Genomic DNA, 20,386 nt, shown 5'->3' on the forward strand with positions numbered 1-20,386 from the left:
AATATTTACTATTTAAGTGTAGTTATTAAAAAAACCAGAGAAATAATTTACGTGTCTGACGGTAACTATGTTTTTTGTTGTAGGTTGCAGAAGGTGTAAAAGATGGAGACGAAAATGACACAGCAAGTAGCGATTTTATAAATGCAAACACGAGCAATTCACAATCACTTCCGGAAGTTGATGTGAGAATATTCGGTAAAACAATCCTTTTAAATGTTTACTGTGAGAAACGCAAAGGCATTTTGACCAAATTACTTGAAGAGGTTGAGAAACATGATATTAATGTTGTTAATTGTAGCATGATTCCTTTTGAGACTTTGGCTTTGGACATTACTATTGTTGCTCAGGTATTTTCTCATCATATATCATCTAATTATAAATTTATTAAATATTAAATTATATTGAGAAAAAATTGAATAAAGACCCAGTAAAGATAATTATCTCAAAGGTTTTAAAATCACGTTATAAAATTTAATATTAGTATTCTAAATTCGCCACTAAAAACTCTATGTGCTAATCAACCCTCTTAGCCTCTAGTTGCTCATCACCCGAGATCTCTCACGGTCTCACCTATCTCCTTGTTGCACCCTTTGCTAGCCTAATCTATGACCCAAGCAATCCCCTTCCACTTTTAATCAGTGTTGGTGATGGTTGGCACACTTACAATCTTTTTCTAGGCCAAGTCCATTACCATGCTCTCTGTTCATAAACGAAAGTTACTCTCTTTTGTGATAAACGAAAGTTACTCTCTTTTGTGACTATTGGACTGTGACAATTCGTTAAATGATTATCGCCTTGAGAGCCTATTCGTGTGAAAACACCCACAAGACATCTGTGAACTCGGGTCCATAAATCCAAGAGAAATGAGCGTTGACTTACATACTCACTTGATGAGATAAATTATTTCCTAAAATTATATGTATGGTGTTACAATAATTGTCAGGGGATATATATAAATTCATAACATATTATTTTAATGATGTGAAATCTTTGTCACATATTAAGTATTTTTAAGAGTGACTTCCACTTTGCACCACACTCACCGTAATGCCAATTTCCTCCCATTAGCAACATTGAGTCAAAGCTTCAATTGTTGATCCTAGAATATGTAAACACAATACAAAAAAATGTTTCCATTACAGGTACGATGTGTTACTTTGTATTTATTATATTCATCACATTTCCTTTTTCATTATATATTTCCACTTCATTATATATCTGTTACGATCCCAATTAATAGTAATTAAAGAGAGCTTTTAATAAAACTAAGTGAAAACGACGATGTATTAGAGTTCGAACAATGGGTTTCAAACTCCAATATTGCCAAGATCGAGTGTATGAAGTTTTAGTGACAAACAAATTACGCTATCAATGATATCGATGTTTGTAGGATAAAATAAAGCAATAAAAAGACACAAAGATTTAACGAGGTTCACCCAACTAAGGCTACGTCCTCCGGTGTGTAGTATCTCTTATATTATCAAAAGGAGTTCAAAGAACTCACAAATATGGAGAATTACAATAGAGAAGAAATATAGGCTAGTGTTTGGTTTGGGGTGTATTTTTTTGTGGATTATAACAATGTGATTGAGAGCTCTCTATTTATAGGAGAGATCACACTAAGTTACATTAAGTACATTAAAGCTATGATTAAATGATAATGAAACATCCCTAAGTATATGAAGAGTCAAAATCAACATTCTAGAGTATCAGAGACTTCGCACGACCAAAGCAGAGGTTCGCTCGGTCGAGTGACTTGGTCGAGCGGACTTCAGGAAGCTTCTGGCTGCATTCTATCTGCTCGCTCGACCCAACCTGAAGCTCGCTCGGTCGAGCGAGCTGGTCGAGCGGCCCTTCAGAAGGGTTCTGACAGTATTGCTCGACTTGCATAGTAGAGCATCTTGATTCAACCTTTCCACTTCTTCATTAAGTCCCATAACTCTCACACTTCATTACCTTATTAATCCATACTTAATTACCATCATAAATCAATCATCAAAACTTATCTTAATATACTCATATTAACACATTTATGGGATTCCATCCCAAAGGTCACACATGAATGCACCTCATCAAATGTGCACTCAAGTCACACCAATCACAACACTAAGCTTTATATAAGTACTCTTACAAAGTTCAAAGCCAACCCGAATACTCACTCCTTTCCATTTGAGATAACAACAATCACTTTCAAAAGCTATTACTTATATTTGCATAATGTTATAAATTCAATGAACAGAAGAGTAAGAGAATATTTGGCAAACGACTGATAGCTGTTTATAGTGACTGATTTGACCAGCTGATTTTGAACCCGCTACTATGAACAACCTGTTCAAAAACAGCTTATTCATAACAATAATTGTTTCAACCAGCTAATTTACCATACATTAGCATTGACTGGTTTGACCACTCAATCCTCTAAATATATCAAAAATAAGCTAAAATTGCCCAATAAACTATTTGCTAAAGTGTATTGCTCTTTCGACAAAACTTATACATGGTTTCACTATACTTTTGCAGATGGAAAGGGAATTCAACCAGCAGTATGTGAATGACCTAATCAGAACTCTTCGGTCCGTCCTTGTTGCGGCTAGCCGCCGTGAAAGCTAAGGATCATTAATCATATCATTATAATTATATTGGTGTCTGTTGATCTGTTATTAGTTGGTGCATTAAGAATAATTATGTGGGTTTATTACACTTTTTATGTAAGATAAGATAAGATAAATAGCTAATCTGATCTGTGACGTTTGCTACAATATATATAGCCGTTTTAACTGTGTTATTTTGCTGAATTTGATGTTCCACATTAAATCAATTAGTCACAATGTATGTGTTAGTGGAACAATTTAGTCTCAAGAGAGATTATACTAGTGTGAAATATGTTCTTGCTATCTAGCCGTTCTACGGTATTAAAATCACCTTAAAGATAATATTGACACAAATATAAGGATTAGGAATCTCGAGAATTTCTCTCAAGACCTTCTTCGATGCCCAACAATTCAAATCAGTAAGAATTTCAAGAGAATTTACTATTATATATTATTATTATTATTATTATTATTATTATTATTATTAATTCATAATAGTTGACCTCAATTATTATTATTATTATTATTATTATTATTATTATTATTATTATTATTACTAATTCATAATAGTTGACCTAAAAACACTCCATAGGTCATTATTATTAGAAATTGAAAGATTAATAATTTTATAAGTGAGAAAATACATAAATAGTGCTACGAACATATGAAATACAACATGGCTAATGTTGCTCATGTGGAATGATGGATTTGACATGATGCATTATGTTTACGCCCAGCAGAACGAATGGAAGAGCAGAGACTTCTAACAAAACCTGTCACATTGTTGTTGAAGCCCATTTCCATCTACAAAAATATTGGAAAAATATATTTCTATGATAAATATATGTTATAATAAATGGATACTTTCACACATGACATAATTAGACATTCGCAAATTTTATAAACAATTATTTTTTAAAACATTTTTTACTTGAAGTTGAATTTTTATATTTCTATTCCATAATATTACATATCCAAAAATAGGCCAAAGAATCCTTAGGTGCAAGGAGGAAATCAATATTTAATACTAGAATCAAATCCCAACCTGTTTTAAGAGAGAAAGGGAGGGAAAACGTTCAAATATTAAGTTAACTTATAATTCTTTTATAAATTTATTTTTAGTTAAATAATCCAAGTTGAAAAAAACATTACTAATATATTTTCTTAGATGAAATTTCTTTGTTTGAAATAACACAACACGTACATAGAAAATTAAGAATTATAAGTTCGTCTAATAATTGCTCTAAAGACAAATTTTAAATATGAATATAAAGTAGGTTGAACACTCATCTCTTTATTCTATAGTATTATATGTTTAACAAAACAATATTAATTACATCATAATTAAATGACCAAAATCATAACTTAAGCCGTCCTAAGTTTAAATTCCCCTCATTTGCTCCCCTCTTATAACTTGTGAGGAAATTTGACAACCTTATATTAAAAAAAAAAAGAAAAAGAAAGAAAAGTGTAGAATTACCTGTGCAACAATGGTAATGTCTAGGGCTAAGGTGTCAAATGGTATGACACTACAACTGGTAATGTTGATATCATGCTTGTCCAACTCAGCAAAAATTGTGGTCAAAATTCGTTTCTGGTTTTGACAATGGATTCTCAAGAGTATGGTTTGACCAGATATCTTAACTTCAATTTCAGGAAGAGGATCATTTTTATTATTATTATTATTATTATTATTGTTATTATTATTATTATTATCTTCTTCATTGTTCCTGCCATTATCAGGGTTATCTCCACTGTTTCCACTCCCACATGTGTCATCAACAGTGGATGAAGAATCATTATTATCATCACCAGAGCTTTCATCCATAATCACTTGAGATTTTTTAACCACCACCATTGATTCCACATTCCTCTTTACAGCCATTTCTTCAAGTGTTTTTACCTTCTCTTTAAGTTGCTTCATGTACTTTATTGCCTCTCCTAAAACTGATGTTTTGTCCATCTGCATTACTTTTGGAATTAGTATGTTATGATATGATCACCTCAATAAATCGAATAGCTTAATTTGAAAGTTGAAGCATTAAGATATTTTTAGAAGTGTGAATTCATATTAATCACTCTACATATTTGGCGCTAAATTCCAAATGGAAATGAGGTGATATAAAATTTGAACTTATAACATTTTATTATGTCAGCTTTTGATAATATGTCAAAGAACCAATTATAATTGACCTTACCACATATCATATTGAGTTGGTTTCTTAATGTGGTATCAGAGTTAACGTGATGTGATATCAGAGCCAACATATCATGCAGTCCCATACAAAAGTTCTTTGGCTAAGAAGTGTATATGCAACATAAACCCACCTAATTACTCTATCGGTGATGAATAAGGGTGTTCAACGGCCCTGACACCCATTTTTAGAAGGCTTTGTAAGGGCCATGTTGAAAATGGGCCGGACTGAAAATGAGCTATAAAAGGATTAGTAATGGTCAAAAACGGGCCTTTTGAAATTATTATAAATGACAATACCTATGGGGATAATTATTATAAATGATAATTTAATTATTATAAATTAATCAATGGGGATTATAATAATTTTAAGTAATAACAATGAGCTGGATTGGATGGACCGGGCTTTCAAAACCCGGCCTATATAAAACCCATATTAAATTTAAGCCATTTAAAGTGCTGTTATCCAATCCGGCCCATTTTTGCTTAAGCCTGGCCCAGCCCATGTTTGCTTAAGCCTAGCCTGGCCCATTGAAGAGGCCTAGTAATGAATATGTTTTTTTTTTCTAAGGGATAGTGATGAATATGTTATACAAATCTAACTAGCTAGTTATATAAATATAAGTAAAAAGTAAAAAAAAAAAAAAAATACCTTCTTAAGGCCAGGAATAATGGCAGATAGAGAAATAAACATCTGGCTAAGTAACTCACGACGCTTTCTCTCAGCTAAGATATGACCTTGAACTTGGCTTGGTTGCCTTTTTCTCTTGGGCCTACTCGTCTCTTCCTTGTTCACCAATTGTTGGTCTTCTTGAACACTATTTTTCTTGCAAGGACTAGTAATAATACTACTCTTTGTAAGGCTCTCAGTGCTGCTACTATGATGCATAGCAGGCATTTCCATGTATTGATCAATGGGAATACTATCAATAAAATCATCCCATTGAGGAATAGTATTATCATTAGTACAACTTCTTTGGGTCTTATAATTATAAGGATATGGGAAATCTTCACCAAGTGTTGCACCCAATTGTTCTTCAAAACTTGCTTCCATTGCTTCAATTTGTTCATGTTCATGGTATGGATTGTTAATCAAACTTGAAACTGGATCTACATCCCTTTCCTGTATTAATTTTTTATTTCCACTAATTACTAACTAACTTAAATTTAAAAATTAAATTAAACTATGACCAACAAGAATTTTAAGATTTTTTTCTTTTTTTATTCTTTAAGTTGATTTGAGAATTATATTTTATATATATCTCTAATTTTTACACTTGTACCTGTATTAAACTTTACAATATTTTGCAAACTACATCCTTTCACTATAGCATAATATACTTTTATTAGGAAATATTTATTGTTATTTAATTGAAATGTTACTACTTTAATGTTCTAATGATATATATATATATATATATATATATATATATATATATATATATATATATATATATATATATATATATATATATATATATATATATATATATATATATATATATATATATATATATATATATATATATATATATATATATATATATATATATATATATATATATATATAGGGTCGAGTTCCAGTGCGACGTATGCTTAAGTGTGAACTGTGCGAATCTTATTATTTTTTGGCAAAATCATGTTACTATTTTTTCTTAGATTTTTATGTTTGATAAGTAACACGTTTTTGCCAAACAGAAACAGTTTTCAAAAGTCTTACTGTTACATCAAAAACTGTTACTTTTCAAACATAAAAATTTCACACAAAATAGTAACATATTTTTGCTATAAAATAACAAGGTTCGCACGGTTCACACTTAAGTACAGTTCGCACTGGAACTTCTCCCTATACATATATATAGGATCATTTAGCAACATAATAAAAATCATACTAAAGTTTTTCACGATATAGGATCTAATGATATTTCTCAAAGATGTCGCTATAGGTCATAGTAACAATTAAATCCGTCACTAAAGACTAAATAAAGTGTCACTAAATGACTTTAAAGTGAAATTTAAAATAAATATCAATAATTATTATCCAAAAATATAAATCAGTGACTTTTTTTTTCTAAAATCACTAAATTGTATATCGTGACAAATTAATTTTATTTTAGTGTTTAAATTTTGGATTTTAAATTACAGCTCAAATTTTATTTATTTTTTTATTTTTTTATTTTTTTGCATACTAGAGCCATTAAGTTTGAAACTTATAACAGCAACATTTACATATTAGGAGTATAATAATGATTGGCTAGTAAAATTTAGACCCAAAATGTATGTATAAGCAATTATTCGGGCTATTTGATTAATAATATAGAGAATTAGTATTTCAATTCATACAACACATGTGAAAAATAAATGTGCGGCCCCCATATGTTACAACTCTTTTTTCCTTAGCAATATTTTTATTTTGAATAATATCTCCAATAATTTCTATTTACATTAAATTTTCTTATTTTCTTTTAATTTTACTTTTAACCAAATAATTTAATTATTTTCACTATTTTGTAACTTTTAAGCTAAAATTTATTATTTCAAAATTATAGAGACTAAGAACGTAGTATTTCAGATTCGCTCCGCCCTTATTTTAATTAAGGGCCAAAAAGGACAGGGATTGTAAATTTGTAACAGAAAACCACGTCTTAGAAGGACCAATTCTCCGTTATTATCGAGTACAATTATCACGTACTAACCCATCGTTATATGAGTTAGGAGATTTTGACATTTTATTTAGAGTAATAAAAAAAATAATAGAGAGAATTCTAATTCTCTTACATATACTGATCACGTGTGTTAAAATATGAACGTTAAAAGGCATATTAATAACATTTTCTTATAAAATTTAATAATTTATAGTACAAGTCTTTCCAAAAGTGCAGGTAGTTTTCATCTTTTATCGTAATTATTCATTAGAACAACTGGAGACTCATGCATGGACCATGTGGTACGAATTATAAAAATACTTTGGTTGATTCTTTTATTATTTAGAAATAAATTAAAGAATTCCTATGGACAAACAAATAATTTAAATATAGGTGGTACCAACAACTAAATTATTGGTTGGATTAATAATTAAATACAGATTTTCAATTGAAATGGTCTTATGATATGAGACCATTGTTATTGGGTTGGCAGCTTAGACAATATACACGTATTGTCTTAAATTGATTAGTTATAATTTTAAAAGTGATTAGTTACAGTTTTAAAGTGATTAAATTTATATCTTAGAACGATTACTTATAACTTTAAAGTAATCACGTACAATTATAAAATAATTAAGGGTTTTTCTCACTTATACCCACGTACTTTTAAAAATTCTCAGTTGTACCCAATATATTTACCAATTCTCAATTGTACCCAATAATTAGTAGGGTTTTTCTCACTTATACCCACGTACTTATGTTGGTAGCTGAAGTTGTTCAAACTTTGATCTTGGCTGACTTTTGTTATTATTACATCAAAAGGTAATTAAGCTTATTTTTTGAACTAATAACTTTTATGTTTCGTTTAATTATTGGTATTAGAACGTGTAAATGATAATGAAAATTTAAGCTAAATTTGCAAGAAAATAACACGTGAAGGCTATTGATCATACTTGTCTTACTATAGTAAACATTTTTTTTTATATAGAAATTCAGTAAAATATTTGTGGGAAAATAGTAACCACATATGATCTCATATCGAAGAATTAGAGAGGATTAGACAAGCATATAAACTTAATGGACTACTCCTTTTACTAATTGATTTTAGGATGAAAATTCATCGCACTTGTGTGCAATTAGCTCTCATGAGAAATTTATCAACACTTAATTGTGGATAAAACTTACATCGCTATGAAAATAACATATTACGAAAATTTACTCAAAAAGTCATTTTATTACCGTTGTTTAGTATTTACCATCAAATGGACCGTTAAAGTCGCGTGAGAAAAACCCTAAATCACGTGATTATAATGCTACTGGTAATTCTAAAAAAAAAATTTCAAAAAATATTACTAACGCCTTAAATAAATCTAACTAACTGTTGTTAAATTGTCATTAAAAATGGTTATTGTTGCTAAATTAATACTAATTATTGGGTACAATTGAGAATTGGTAAATTTATTGGGTACAACTGAAAATTTTTAAAAGTACGTGGGTATAAGTGCGAAAAACCCTACTAATTATTGGGTACAATTGAGAATTGGTAAATTTATTGGGTACAGCTGATAATTTTTAAAAGTACGTGGGTATAAGTGAAAAAAACCCAATAATTAATTAGAGAAATGAGCTAATTATATGGATTTGTCTAATAATGACACGGTGTCATATAAGATTTGTTTATCATTAAAATTAAATTGAATTTTATAAAACCATGGAAGAATTTATTTGATTTTGTACTCTATTTTCTACCATGTACACTTATTATTTTACTTTCTCCATTTCAATATACTTGCTATTGATAGCGATATTTTCTTACATAATATGTCACGCTCAGGGGCAAGAGTATTATAAAAGGGAAGAATAATATCGGCATGGGTGGAGAGTGGAGTATCACATAATAAATATAAAAGTACCTTATTGACATAATGAGCCTACTACCTATTAACATCTTCCACTCATTCTCAAGTACAGTAACTTCCATAAATTGAGTGGACCGAAAGTATGAGTGTGACCTTGAGATTTTGGAGACATAAGTTAGATGATTATTGGTTAGAATTATTGATTAAAGTTATTAATTAGTTTGACTGTACTGATTAATTAAATTGATTGTTGTTAAGTTTACTATTTAAGTTAGCTGTTATTTAAATATTTTGTAAAAATTAGTTGTTATATATTAGTTATGTATTAAATAAAAAACAGGTTAAAATGACAAAAAAAATAATGAAAATATTACTTATGAGTTTAGTGATTGCTTAAAAGTCAATTTTTTAATTGATTTAAATATCATTTACCATAGTTAGACACCTTATGTTTTAATGAAATGTTTTTTTTTTCTAATAATGATAAGTTTTTTTTTTTTATTTTGGATTGTTAGTTTATAAAAAACCAAAATATTTGTTTGATAATTCCATGTTATAGGTTACTTATTACATTTCTTTTTACACGTAATTTAATGTATATTCGCTATCAAAAATCTTTATTTTCACTAAACAAATTTTTTAAAAAATTAGGAAAAATTATCTAGAATAATTGAACATTTTTATGATTTTCCTATAATAATCTCAACTATTGATTAACTATGAATAATCCCAACTTTAAGGTGTATTTGTCTAGAGTAAGCTTGGGTGATCCGATGACCTGCTATAATAGATAATTCACCAAAAAAATTAATTTAAAATTAGAGAAAAATTTAAAAACTTTTACATAAAAAATTCTATATAATAAAAAAATAATAAATATTTTTTGAATATTTTTTTCGACAATTTTGTTTTAATTTATCTTTTTTTAAAATAAATAAAACTTGTTCTAGCAAGTCATCCGGTCGCCGGATTTACTATAGGAAAATATCTCTTAAAGTTGGAATTATTCATGGTTAATTAATAGGTGAGATTATTATAGGAAAATCATAAATAGATTAGATTATTTTAGGTAATTTTTCCTAAAAATTACATATTAAGAAACTAGATTTTAAGATGAATAAAATAAGATTTCATATAACTTTCTTATTTGTTATGTGTGAGTCGGAATTACCAAAATAAAATTAAAATTTAATAATACTACTATTAAAATGAAGTGAGTATTATATAAAACGTTGGAAATATAAGCTTCATGGTCCGGCCCTCGACCGGGCTTCGCGACTGCAGAAATGCCGATACGTTAAAAAACTGATTATGTCATTGAACTTTAATTTACCTCGATACTCACTCCCAAACTCTCAGGGCTAAAGAGACCAAACACTAAAACGTAAACCATGAAATAGAAGAAATATAAAATGTGTTTCGTTAATAAATGGGCATAAATTATCCTCATTATAAAATCTAAGTTATCTCATTAAATATAATGTTTAGTGTATTTTGCTCATAGAAAATTATAATTAAAATTTAGGGAGGAAAAAAAAGTAATAACTCATACTCGTAAAGGAGAGCGCAAACAAAGAGTCTCTTTGACTTGAAAAAAACAAGAGAAATTTGATAGTGCAAAGAAAAAATAAAATCACTAACTAAATTCACTACCACAAAATAAATTTCAATATTTTTAAAAACTAAATTTAATTCAATAAAAATTTCAACTCAACAATATATATTTTTTTTTAATTTTCAAGTTCAAAAAAACTTTTGAACCCTCTAAATTGTTATCTAGATAGTAATTGTAAGGTTTATGTGAAGTATTTTTCCATTTCTTTTAATTTTCTATATTACATTATAAAGACTTTTATTTCGATTGGCATTAAGTAGCAAGTTTAAAAAATATAAAGAGTTAGTTTATATTTCACTGCTTTTTTATTTATCACTTACTAATAAAGACTTCTTTTACTATTTTTAAATTAATGGAGAATATAAGAAATGAATTCTCTATGTGTTTCTCATTTATTTACTGAATATTAATAAAAAAAAATACATAGGCCTAGAATTATGGATTTAGTTATATTTTAATATTTACATATTATATATTTTATATTCTATAAGAGAATAATAAGCTGGGTATTTGCTGGATGGAGTACTTATTACTTATTAGGGCCAACTCGTAAATTTTGGACTCCAGTGCCAAATTTATGTTATAGGTCCTTATAATATAAATAAAAAAAATTAAAATACTATTATATGATAAAATTATAAAGTCTTTATTGATTACACTAGTAATATTTGGCTCTTTATTACTAGGTTACTCTTATGTAAAATAGTATATATGTGTTTGCGGTATTTGAAATAATAAATCATATAAATATAAAAATGAATTTTTAGAGCCCTGCTGATAATAGAGCCATATATCGATATGCTGTAAACCTCTTTGCACATGCTAATTCACAACCATGAATTTTATGCTGAACTTACAAATGTTTTTATGGGATAACATAAATGCCTAGAAACATTTGGTATATAGGTACATGAGTAAGTTAAATTTTTTAAAATTCTACTCATTTTATTATCTTCTGCATTCCAACTCAAATTAGATGTCTTATTCATTTTTTGGTGTTATTTATTAAACACTTATAATTTATATTGTATTTTAAATTTATAAGTTTAAAAAGTCAAATAGAGTTTTATATAATTCATCTTAGTAAATTTTTTAATAATTTTTTATTACGTTTAATCATATATAATTAACCGTAATCAAAACTAAATCGTTATACTAATATACGTACAAATAAAATAGAAGTGATGTCTTATTTGAATTGGAGAAAGCAGTAGTACTTTATTACTGAGTCATGTCATCATCATCGCATGTGGTCTTAAAAAAGAAGAGCAAACAAAGCCCCGTAATGTAGATAGTAGAATCTAAACAATACAATTCACTTTATGTTTTTTTTTATTGCATGTAGGATGAGAATATAAGAAGAGCTAAGTGAAAATTAAATTTATTATTGTATTTCAAGAAGATTATATTTATTTTAACTGATAAAAAATCAAATGCTTTAACAAGTTACACTTTAAATATGGAGTAATTGAAATTCAAACTCATATTCTTTTATCACGTTAACTCTAATACAATTTTAAAGATGACACTCATATTTATACAATAAACTTATTAGGTTTCCTATATATAATGCTAAAATAAGGATAACAATTGCGGTAATCAATTTATAAGATATGAAAATATTTACATATTTTTTATAATATTTTAACTATTCTTCCCAATAATATTCTAAACCAAATGGTTCACTTTTATTTGCTTTGAATAGACAAAATTACGTGGTGCCCCACAAACTTGACCTTAATTGAAGTCCGCATGAAATATTATAATTAAAATCGCAATCTTCACCTACTACTCCACTTATTAATAATCAAATTGTTAATTAAAAGTAAAATATGATAGATCATAGATGATAGTTAATAAATAAAAGAGCATATATATAAAATTTATGACCACGATTGAGCCAAAAACTCATAATTGTAAAAAGGAATTATGTTACATAGAAAGATAACTATAAAATAATTTTTAAAATGTTCTTAATTTATAACATAGTATTCTTTTTTGTATATATGGTAACCAAATAAAATCAAACAAAAATTCTTCTCACCCTTCTCATTTTAAAATTCTTCTTAATCATATATATATATATATATATAAGGGTAATCAATTCTTGATTAGTGCGGAATAATACTGAATTGCCAACTGTTACTATGAGAAGTATTTTTTTTTATACGTACGTAAATGCATGGAGTATATATAGTATAAATATAGTCAATGAAAAGTAGATACAATACAACATATATACAAGTATTACGATTAAAGAAACATAATTAAATCTAGATTTTGCATCACATACAAAAGAGAAAAACTAGATCAACATAACATCATATATACTTATCTATATGATATAAAAGTTCTCATAAAAATAGTTAAAGGGGACAAATATAAATTAAGAGACGGAGTATTATCCGTAGAAAACACAATATATACTTCGTCTGTTCTTCGAAAGAAGCACCATTTTAACTTGTGTTAATAGCTTTTTAAGTCAAATGATGCTTTCTAAGGACGTTAATATATAGTGCATTAAATTAAATAATTACTTACAAGCTCTGTTAGCCATGCCTCCATTATTGTTTAGCTCCAAAGACCAAGCAGTAACAAGGATGAAGTTATGTTTACTTTGACTATAATTTTTTTTCTTTTTTTTAGCCGTACAATTAGAGATTGGAATTTAATGGTGTTAATAGTAGCTTGAGATTCCTCATAGTTTGGGTTCAGTGTATATATAGGCATTTTGGAATATTATCAACCTCGTGTATTTTTAATATTATTGGCTGTGGTAAATTCATTTTTATTTTATTTATTACTAAAAATTTAATTTGTTCTCTCAAAAAGGTGACGAAACCAATGGGTCATATATTGAATGAATCACCGTGCAATGATTAATAATACTATTTATGTCACTTTATCTTCCGTCAAATAAATTATATAAATAATAATACTAATAATAATTTTTCACTTTTACATTTTTAGAGCAATATCTTTCTGAAATAGTGGCTGGTCCTAATTATATCTGTCCGCATCCTGTAAAATTTAAAATAATTTAGGAAAATACTTAGACGAAGTTTCAAGAATTAAGACCAACAAGTATGTCGTAAGATCAATTGACAATTGACATCACCATTGTTCCCTCCGGTGCAAACCAAGGAATTGAAAAAAAAAAAAATAAAAAAGTTAAGGATGATGTATACGTCATGGGGAAGTGAAAGAAAATTAAATATGTGGATTAAAATTAAGTAAAAATAGTGTGTTATAGTTAAAATAAAAATATAGCAAAACTAATTAATGGGCTAAAAAGGAAAATGTTGTTAAACATGTGAAATAATGGAAATAGCTTTGTGCAATCTTTTTTAATTATAATAATGATATATAAGGAAATATCTAAGTAAATGGAAAAATAATGAACGGATAAGATATAATTATGAATATGATTGTGTGTGAGATGAATGAAAGTGAGTGTGGTGATTGCCAAAAAATAATAGGGAGTAAAGCAAGTGGTTCATATGGCTCAAAATTTTGATCCATAAAAGTGATAAAACTAATCCAAAATGATCCGATTAAAAGCCCTAAAAATTTGATAATAAGTCTTGTATTAGATTGTCTCACCATGAAACGAACTTATATAATTAATTTATTTCTCTAATTAATCATTTTAAGATGGTACGTGTACATTGTGTTAGTCTAATAGAAATTATTTCACCATAGTAAGACCGTTTCATTTGAAAATTTGTGAAAATGTAAGTCAAATCTAATATTTTTAATTTGACAATATTAAAATGTTGATTAATAAAATAAAATAAAATATTTATAACATTTTTTAAAATTCAAATTTGAAAATCGTTATTAAAAACCATTACTTGTTGGATTGCCTTAAATTCCATCAATCGGTCTAAAAATAACCCTAGTTAAATTGATTAGACTAATGTCAATGCGGATGCGGTTAATTAACGTTACTTAAAGTTGCTTCTTTTTTAATATTCCACTAGAAATTATCCGTTACGTATTTCTATATAAATTAAGAAATGAAAATTTTAAAAAATAAATTTTACATTATAGTTATATTTCATTTCACTTTGATTAGTTATATACATTATATACATTGTATCATTTGTATTATATTTTACTTATGCACACAAATAATTAATTGTGAAAAATTAGTTTATAACAATATCACAACAAAAGACAAAATTAAATTATATATTTGATATAACTTTATTTATCTGGGATATACAATACAAAATTAAGAATTTTTTTAATATCAAATAACATACCAATTTATAAGCTAACAAAAATAAATATTACATTAATTTATATAAAGTATCACAACTACTAATAACACATTTCAAAATCACAAAAAAATTTCTAATAAAAGCATATTATGTTTTTACCATCTCAAAAGTATATATATATATATATATATATATATATATATATATATATATATATATATATATATATATATATATATATATATATATATATATATATATATATATATATATATATATATATATATATATATATATATATATATATATATATATATATATATATATATATATATATATATATATATATATATATATATATATATATATATATATATAGTTTCTAAATACATTAAATGATGTTACATAAAAAATATAAAATTTACTAATATGAATAATATTATAGTCATAGTTAGAAAATAATAAAATTAAAGATATAAATATTAGTCATTATAGCAATAATATTATCATTGAGTGTTAGAAGAAAATTTTTTATTAAAATTGTGAAACGTAAGCAATTTTAAATAGCAATAATATCAGCAATATTTTGCTTCAATAATAGTTATAGATTTATCTCTAATTTAAGCCATCATAACTTTTTTTTAATTTCCAAAAAACGCATTCAAACAAATAGTGCCGAATACAATTGATCCCCATATTCTTAAATTGGTAACGACACTTGGTTTAGCTCAACTCGTATACATGAATCAGAAAGTTCTTGACGAGGCTCATTTAGATAGTACTCGTTATTTAATAAAGTTCACGTAAAGATTGTTCAGAAAAAATAAAAAATAGTTATTTTTAGATAATAAATATATTATTTTATTAAATAATAAATTAAATAGAGAAAAAGTAGAGATTATAAATGCTAAAAAACATTAAAAGAAAATTAGTGAAAAAATATAAAGACTATAACTAAAAAAAAAGTTTTTATAAAGTTAGTGGGAACATGTGGAGCCATAAAAATATAAAAATGCTAAAATAAAATTAGTAGAAGATGTGTATGGACCATAAACATAATTAATTATTTGTCCAAAATTTATTTTATATATATATATATATATATATATATATATATATATATATATATATATATATATAAAGATTTTTTATGGTAACAATAAATAAAACATCTGACAAATAAAAATTTCTAAGGGAGGGAGTAGTTACTAAAGAGTTTAATTTTAAGACTCTTTTGAATTTAGTTTCTAGCCTACACTTAGCATTTTAGTTTGCTTTCACTACAAGAATTTAATTTATTGACATTGAATTTAGTGGCATTAAAAAAAGTTACTGATTTATATTTTTAGTGTAATAATTTTTTGTTTTTATTTTAAGTTCCACTATAAAATGATTTAGCGACACTATATTTGGTCTTTAATGGCATATATAATTGTCATTATAGTCTATAGTAGCATTTGTGAGAAATATCACTAAATCCTATGTCGCAAAAAGCTTTAGTGTGACTTTTTATTACGCTGCTAAAAGGTCTATTAAATGTCACTAAATTCTCTATATATACTATAAAAAATTTAAAATAGACTAAAAGAAAATTATGTAGTAGTGTTTATTTAACTTCATAGATTGTTAAAAAATAAAAAGTTTATGATGAAATACAACTTTCCATTGTGGAGTTGCTTGTGCTCACAAAAATCCATTTTCTTTCCTTTCTTTTAAGACATTCAATTATTTAGGGTTTTATTTAAAAAAATTTGGACTTTTGTATTATTTTGATAGCATTATTACTCAAAATTAGAGGATGGAATGACTAGACCTTGTTGAAAGTAATTCTTTTGTTGTTGAATGTAATTTATATAATTTAACTTATCCACATCACTTAATTTTAATTTAGATTAGAAATATAAAAAAAAAATTGAATAAAGAGTAATAGCTAAACATTAATAATGAGTTAATGGTTGATAGAATTTAGAGAATATGACTTAGTTAATGCGCTACTGATCTTATGAGAGACCTTCTACTGATGAGTTGATGTCAAAAAAAAGTTTATATGCTTATAATTTATATTATTGGACTATTTAATCCATATATGACATAAATACAAGAATCTTTTTGATTCTTAATATGTTTGCAAAATAAATATAGCAAAGCTCACAAACAAAAATATAGCAAAGTAAATACACCATATAAACGGGAACGAAATTGATTAATCATGAATATAACAAATTTATCTTTGCAAAATAAATAATAAAACATTTCAATAATCATAATACTCCTAAGACAATTTTGATAAAAATAATTCATAATTAACTATAATTACTATTATTACTATAATTTAGTTTCCAGTGTTATATTGATCAAACAAAAAAATCTTTCTACTCTAATAATCATGGTTGATATTTTATCTAGGTTATTTTTTACAAAAATAGGTAGAATACGAAAATGTGTGGCTAGTTTGGGATAAAATAATTAAATAATCTCAATTATAACTCATTTGCTAAATTTTTAAAATTTTTTAGGAATTATTGTTACCCCAATGCTTTATTAGTAGTTTTGTTATTTAAATAGAACTACCATTATTTTAAAATTTTTAGGAATTATTGTTACCCCAATGCTTTATTAAACATAAAAATATTATACTACTATCTTTTTGACAGTAATTCTTAAATGAGACGGTCTCACAGTGAGACTTTCTCTATAGGACTGACCCAATATACATTTTTTATCTTAAAGTGCTCACTTTATAACGTTAAAGTGATTACTTATAATTTTAAAATAATTATTTTTTATAGTTTTTTAGAGTAATTACTTATAACCTTAAAACAATCACTTAAGATCTTAAAGTTATTAATTAAAGTAATCGGCTAATTATATGGGTCTGTCTCATGGTGAGACGGTCTCATACAAGACGGGCTGATTTTTTATGGATGGCAGTTCTAAATTTAAATAATTGAACTATGCTAATAAAGTATGGGGCTGCATTGCAGGGCCCTTAATTAGCAAGGCTAAAGCGGGCTATCGCCCAAGGCCCAAAAACTTATTTTTATGTATGTAAGTGATATTATTTTGAATTAAATTTATATATAATTTATATTTTTTGTTAAGTGATATGAGTGATTTGTGCTTTTTTATAAAATAGTTTAAATGTCAACAATAAAAAATAAAGGGATATTATCAATGATACCCCTGTATTATAGCAAAATATCAATGGTACCCACGTTAATTCCAATGGTACCCTCCAACTATATGCTAATTACAACTGTGACACTATTTTACTTTTTTTCGTTAAATGCCCGTTAAATCTCGAATTTGACCTAACCATAGTTAGTTTCTTCTTCTTCTTCCCTTTTCTCACTCCTCTTCCTGCTCTCCTTCCATGGCTGCTTCATCTCAAGCCCGACAATGATCAACCCGAATATGCAGAACGTACCAGCTGCTTCCTCCACTCCTCCCTAAGTCTTCCTTCTTAATTCCCCCTCTTAATATATACTCTTCTCTTCTTCCTTACTCCAATCTTTTACCACTTTCTTCTTTCTCTATCTTCCTCTGTTTTTTCCTTCAAATCAAGCTTTGAGCTTTCTCATTAATGGCTGACTGTGAAACCCTAACCCAGTGAAATCCACTTGTAAAATTGTAAATTTAGCTTAAACTTTACCCACATAAACTTGACCTCTCTCAAAATTCCATTTCTGGGTCTTTCCTTGATTTGTCAAAGTTTTCTTCTTGTTCTTCATTATCAAGTTTGAATCTTTCCTTCAATTTATTGGATTCTTCTAAGGATTTGAAAGGGGCTCATTTTGGGCTTTCTCTTAAAACTTTGGATGTTTTTTTAAATCATTTATCTGGGCAACAAGTTCTTCCATGGGTGTTCTCTCAAGGTTTTGAGAAGTTAACCCACTTAGCTTTAGAGGGGAATAAGTTACAAGGAACATTTTCTCTTAATGGGTGTTCTAATTTGGAGTATTTGGATCTTTCTTCCAATAATATATCAAGTTCCATACCAAATTTTGGGGAAAATTGTCCTAACTTGAAGTACCTTGATTTATCTTTAAATAAATTTAATGAAGAATTGATGATAATGTACTTGTTGGGTGTAACTCTCTGAAACAACTCGTTTTATGGTGAAAATCTCACCTGAGATGAAGCAGCCATGGAAGGAGAGAAGGAAGAGGAGAGGGAAACTAACCATGGTTTGGTCATTCGAGATTTAACGGCAACTTAACGGAAAATTGATTAATAGTGGCTGTAATTAGCATATAGTTGGGGGGTACCATTGAAATTAACTGGGGTACCATTGATATATTGCTATAGTACAAGGGTATCATTGATAATATCTCAAAAATAAAAAGTGTATTATATTATTCGTTAGTTTTTAAAAGCTTTTTTATCCTTTGATCTAAGATCCAAAAATAAAAAAGACAATTCTGCTGCATTGCAGCAATAATGTTAAAAAATAAAAAAAATTAATAGATAGTAATATGTGGTTTTTGTAATGTATAATAATGACACCTTCAAACACTTTGATTAATGATGTGCATGTAAACTGATTTTGGACAGGGAGAGATTAGTTGTATACTCTCTTCCATTCTTTTCAATTGTCCCATTTAGTTTTGGCACATTATTTAATACACTTATTCAATTTTAAATATTTTTAATTGTGCATAATTAAAAATTATAAAAATTTGATATTAATAAAATTTACATTAAGACGAATTAAACAAGATTCCACATGACTATATTTTAACATCTAGATTAAGAATAAAATAAAATTAAAAATGATCGATGAAGGGAGGGAGTATTAAAGATGATGAAGTATATGGGTAATACCCATTCTAAATATTTATACAAACACATTATGTCTACTAATATATGTTGATTGGTGATATACAATCGGTACTTTTTAATTTGTCGGCGACATTTGTGTGTATTTGTTTAGTAAGTAGCAACCATGATGTAGAATATTTTCTAAATAATGAAATGATATTTAAAGTTTTAACTACCGCATTGTGAAACCATTAACAAAACAACAACAAAAAAAGTACCAGAAGCAATATAGGTGTACTTAATTTTTTTTTTCATAACTCATGCAGAACTAAATTTAGGGTATATATTTTTCGGAGATTAGCTTTTTATATTTAAAAGGGTGTGAATGCTCAGCTTGTTACTCGACTCTCCGCCAATTTCTTGTAAAGCCTATTTCTATAAAATGAAATATGATTTTTATAAAATAATAATAATAATAATAATAATAATAATAAT

General features: G+C 26.9%; 1 protein-coding gene across 1 annotated transcript; it reads right to left on the reverse strand.

Moving 5' to 3' along the window:
* Positions 1 to 3,126: 3,126 nt before the first annotated feature.
* LOC130808186 (transcription factor bHLH25-like) lies at positions 3,127 to 13,646 on the reverse strand. Its single transcript, XM_057673656.1, has 4 exons — positions 13,446 to 13,646; positions 5,438 to 5,908; positions 4,072 to 4,554; positions 3,127 to 3,395 (listed from the first exon to the last, which is right to left on the reverse strand). The coding sequence occupies exons 1-4, from the start codon at positions 13,467 to 13,469 to the stop codon at positions 3,282 to 3,284; spliced, it is 1,092 nt and encodes a 363-aa protein (XP_057529639.1). The 5' UTR covers positions 13,470 to 13,646; the 3' UTR covers positions 3,127 to 3,281.
* Between the last annotated feature and the right edge of the window lie 6,740 nt (positions 13,647 to 20,386).

This window comes from Amaranthus tricolor, chromosome 3, assembly GCF_026212465.1.
Source record: "Amaranthus tricolor cultivar Red isolate AtriRed21 chromosome 3, ASM2621246v1, whole genome shotgun sequence".
NCBI classification, from domain to species: Eukaryota; Viridiplantae; Streptophyta; class Magnoliopsida; order Caryophyllales; family Amaranthaceae; genus Amaranthus; species Amaranthus tricolor.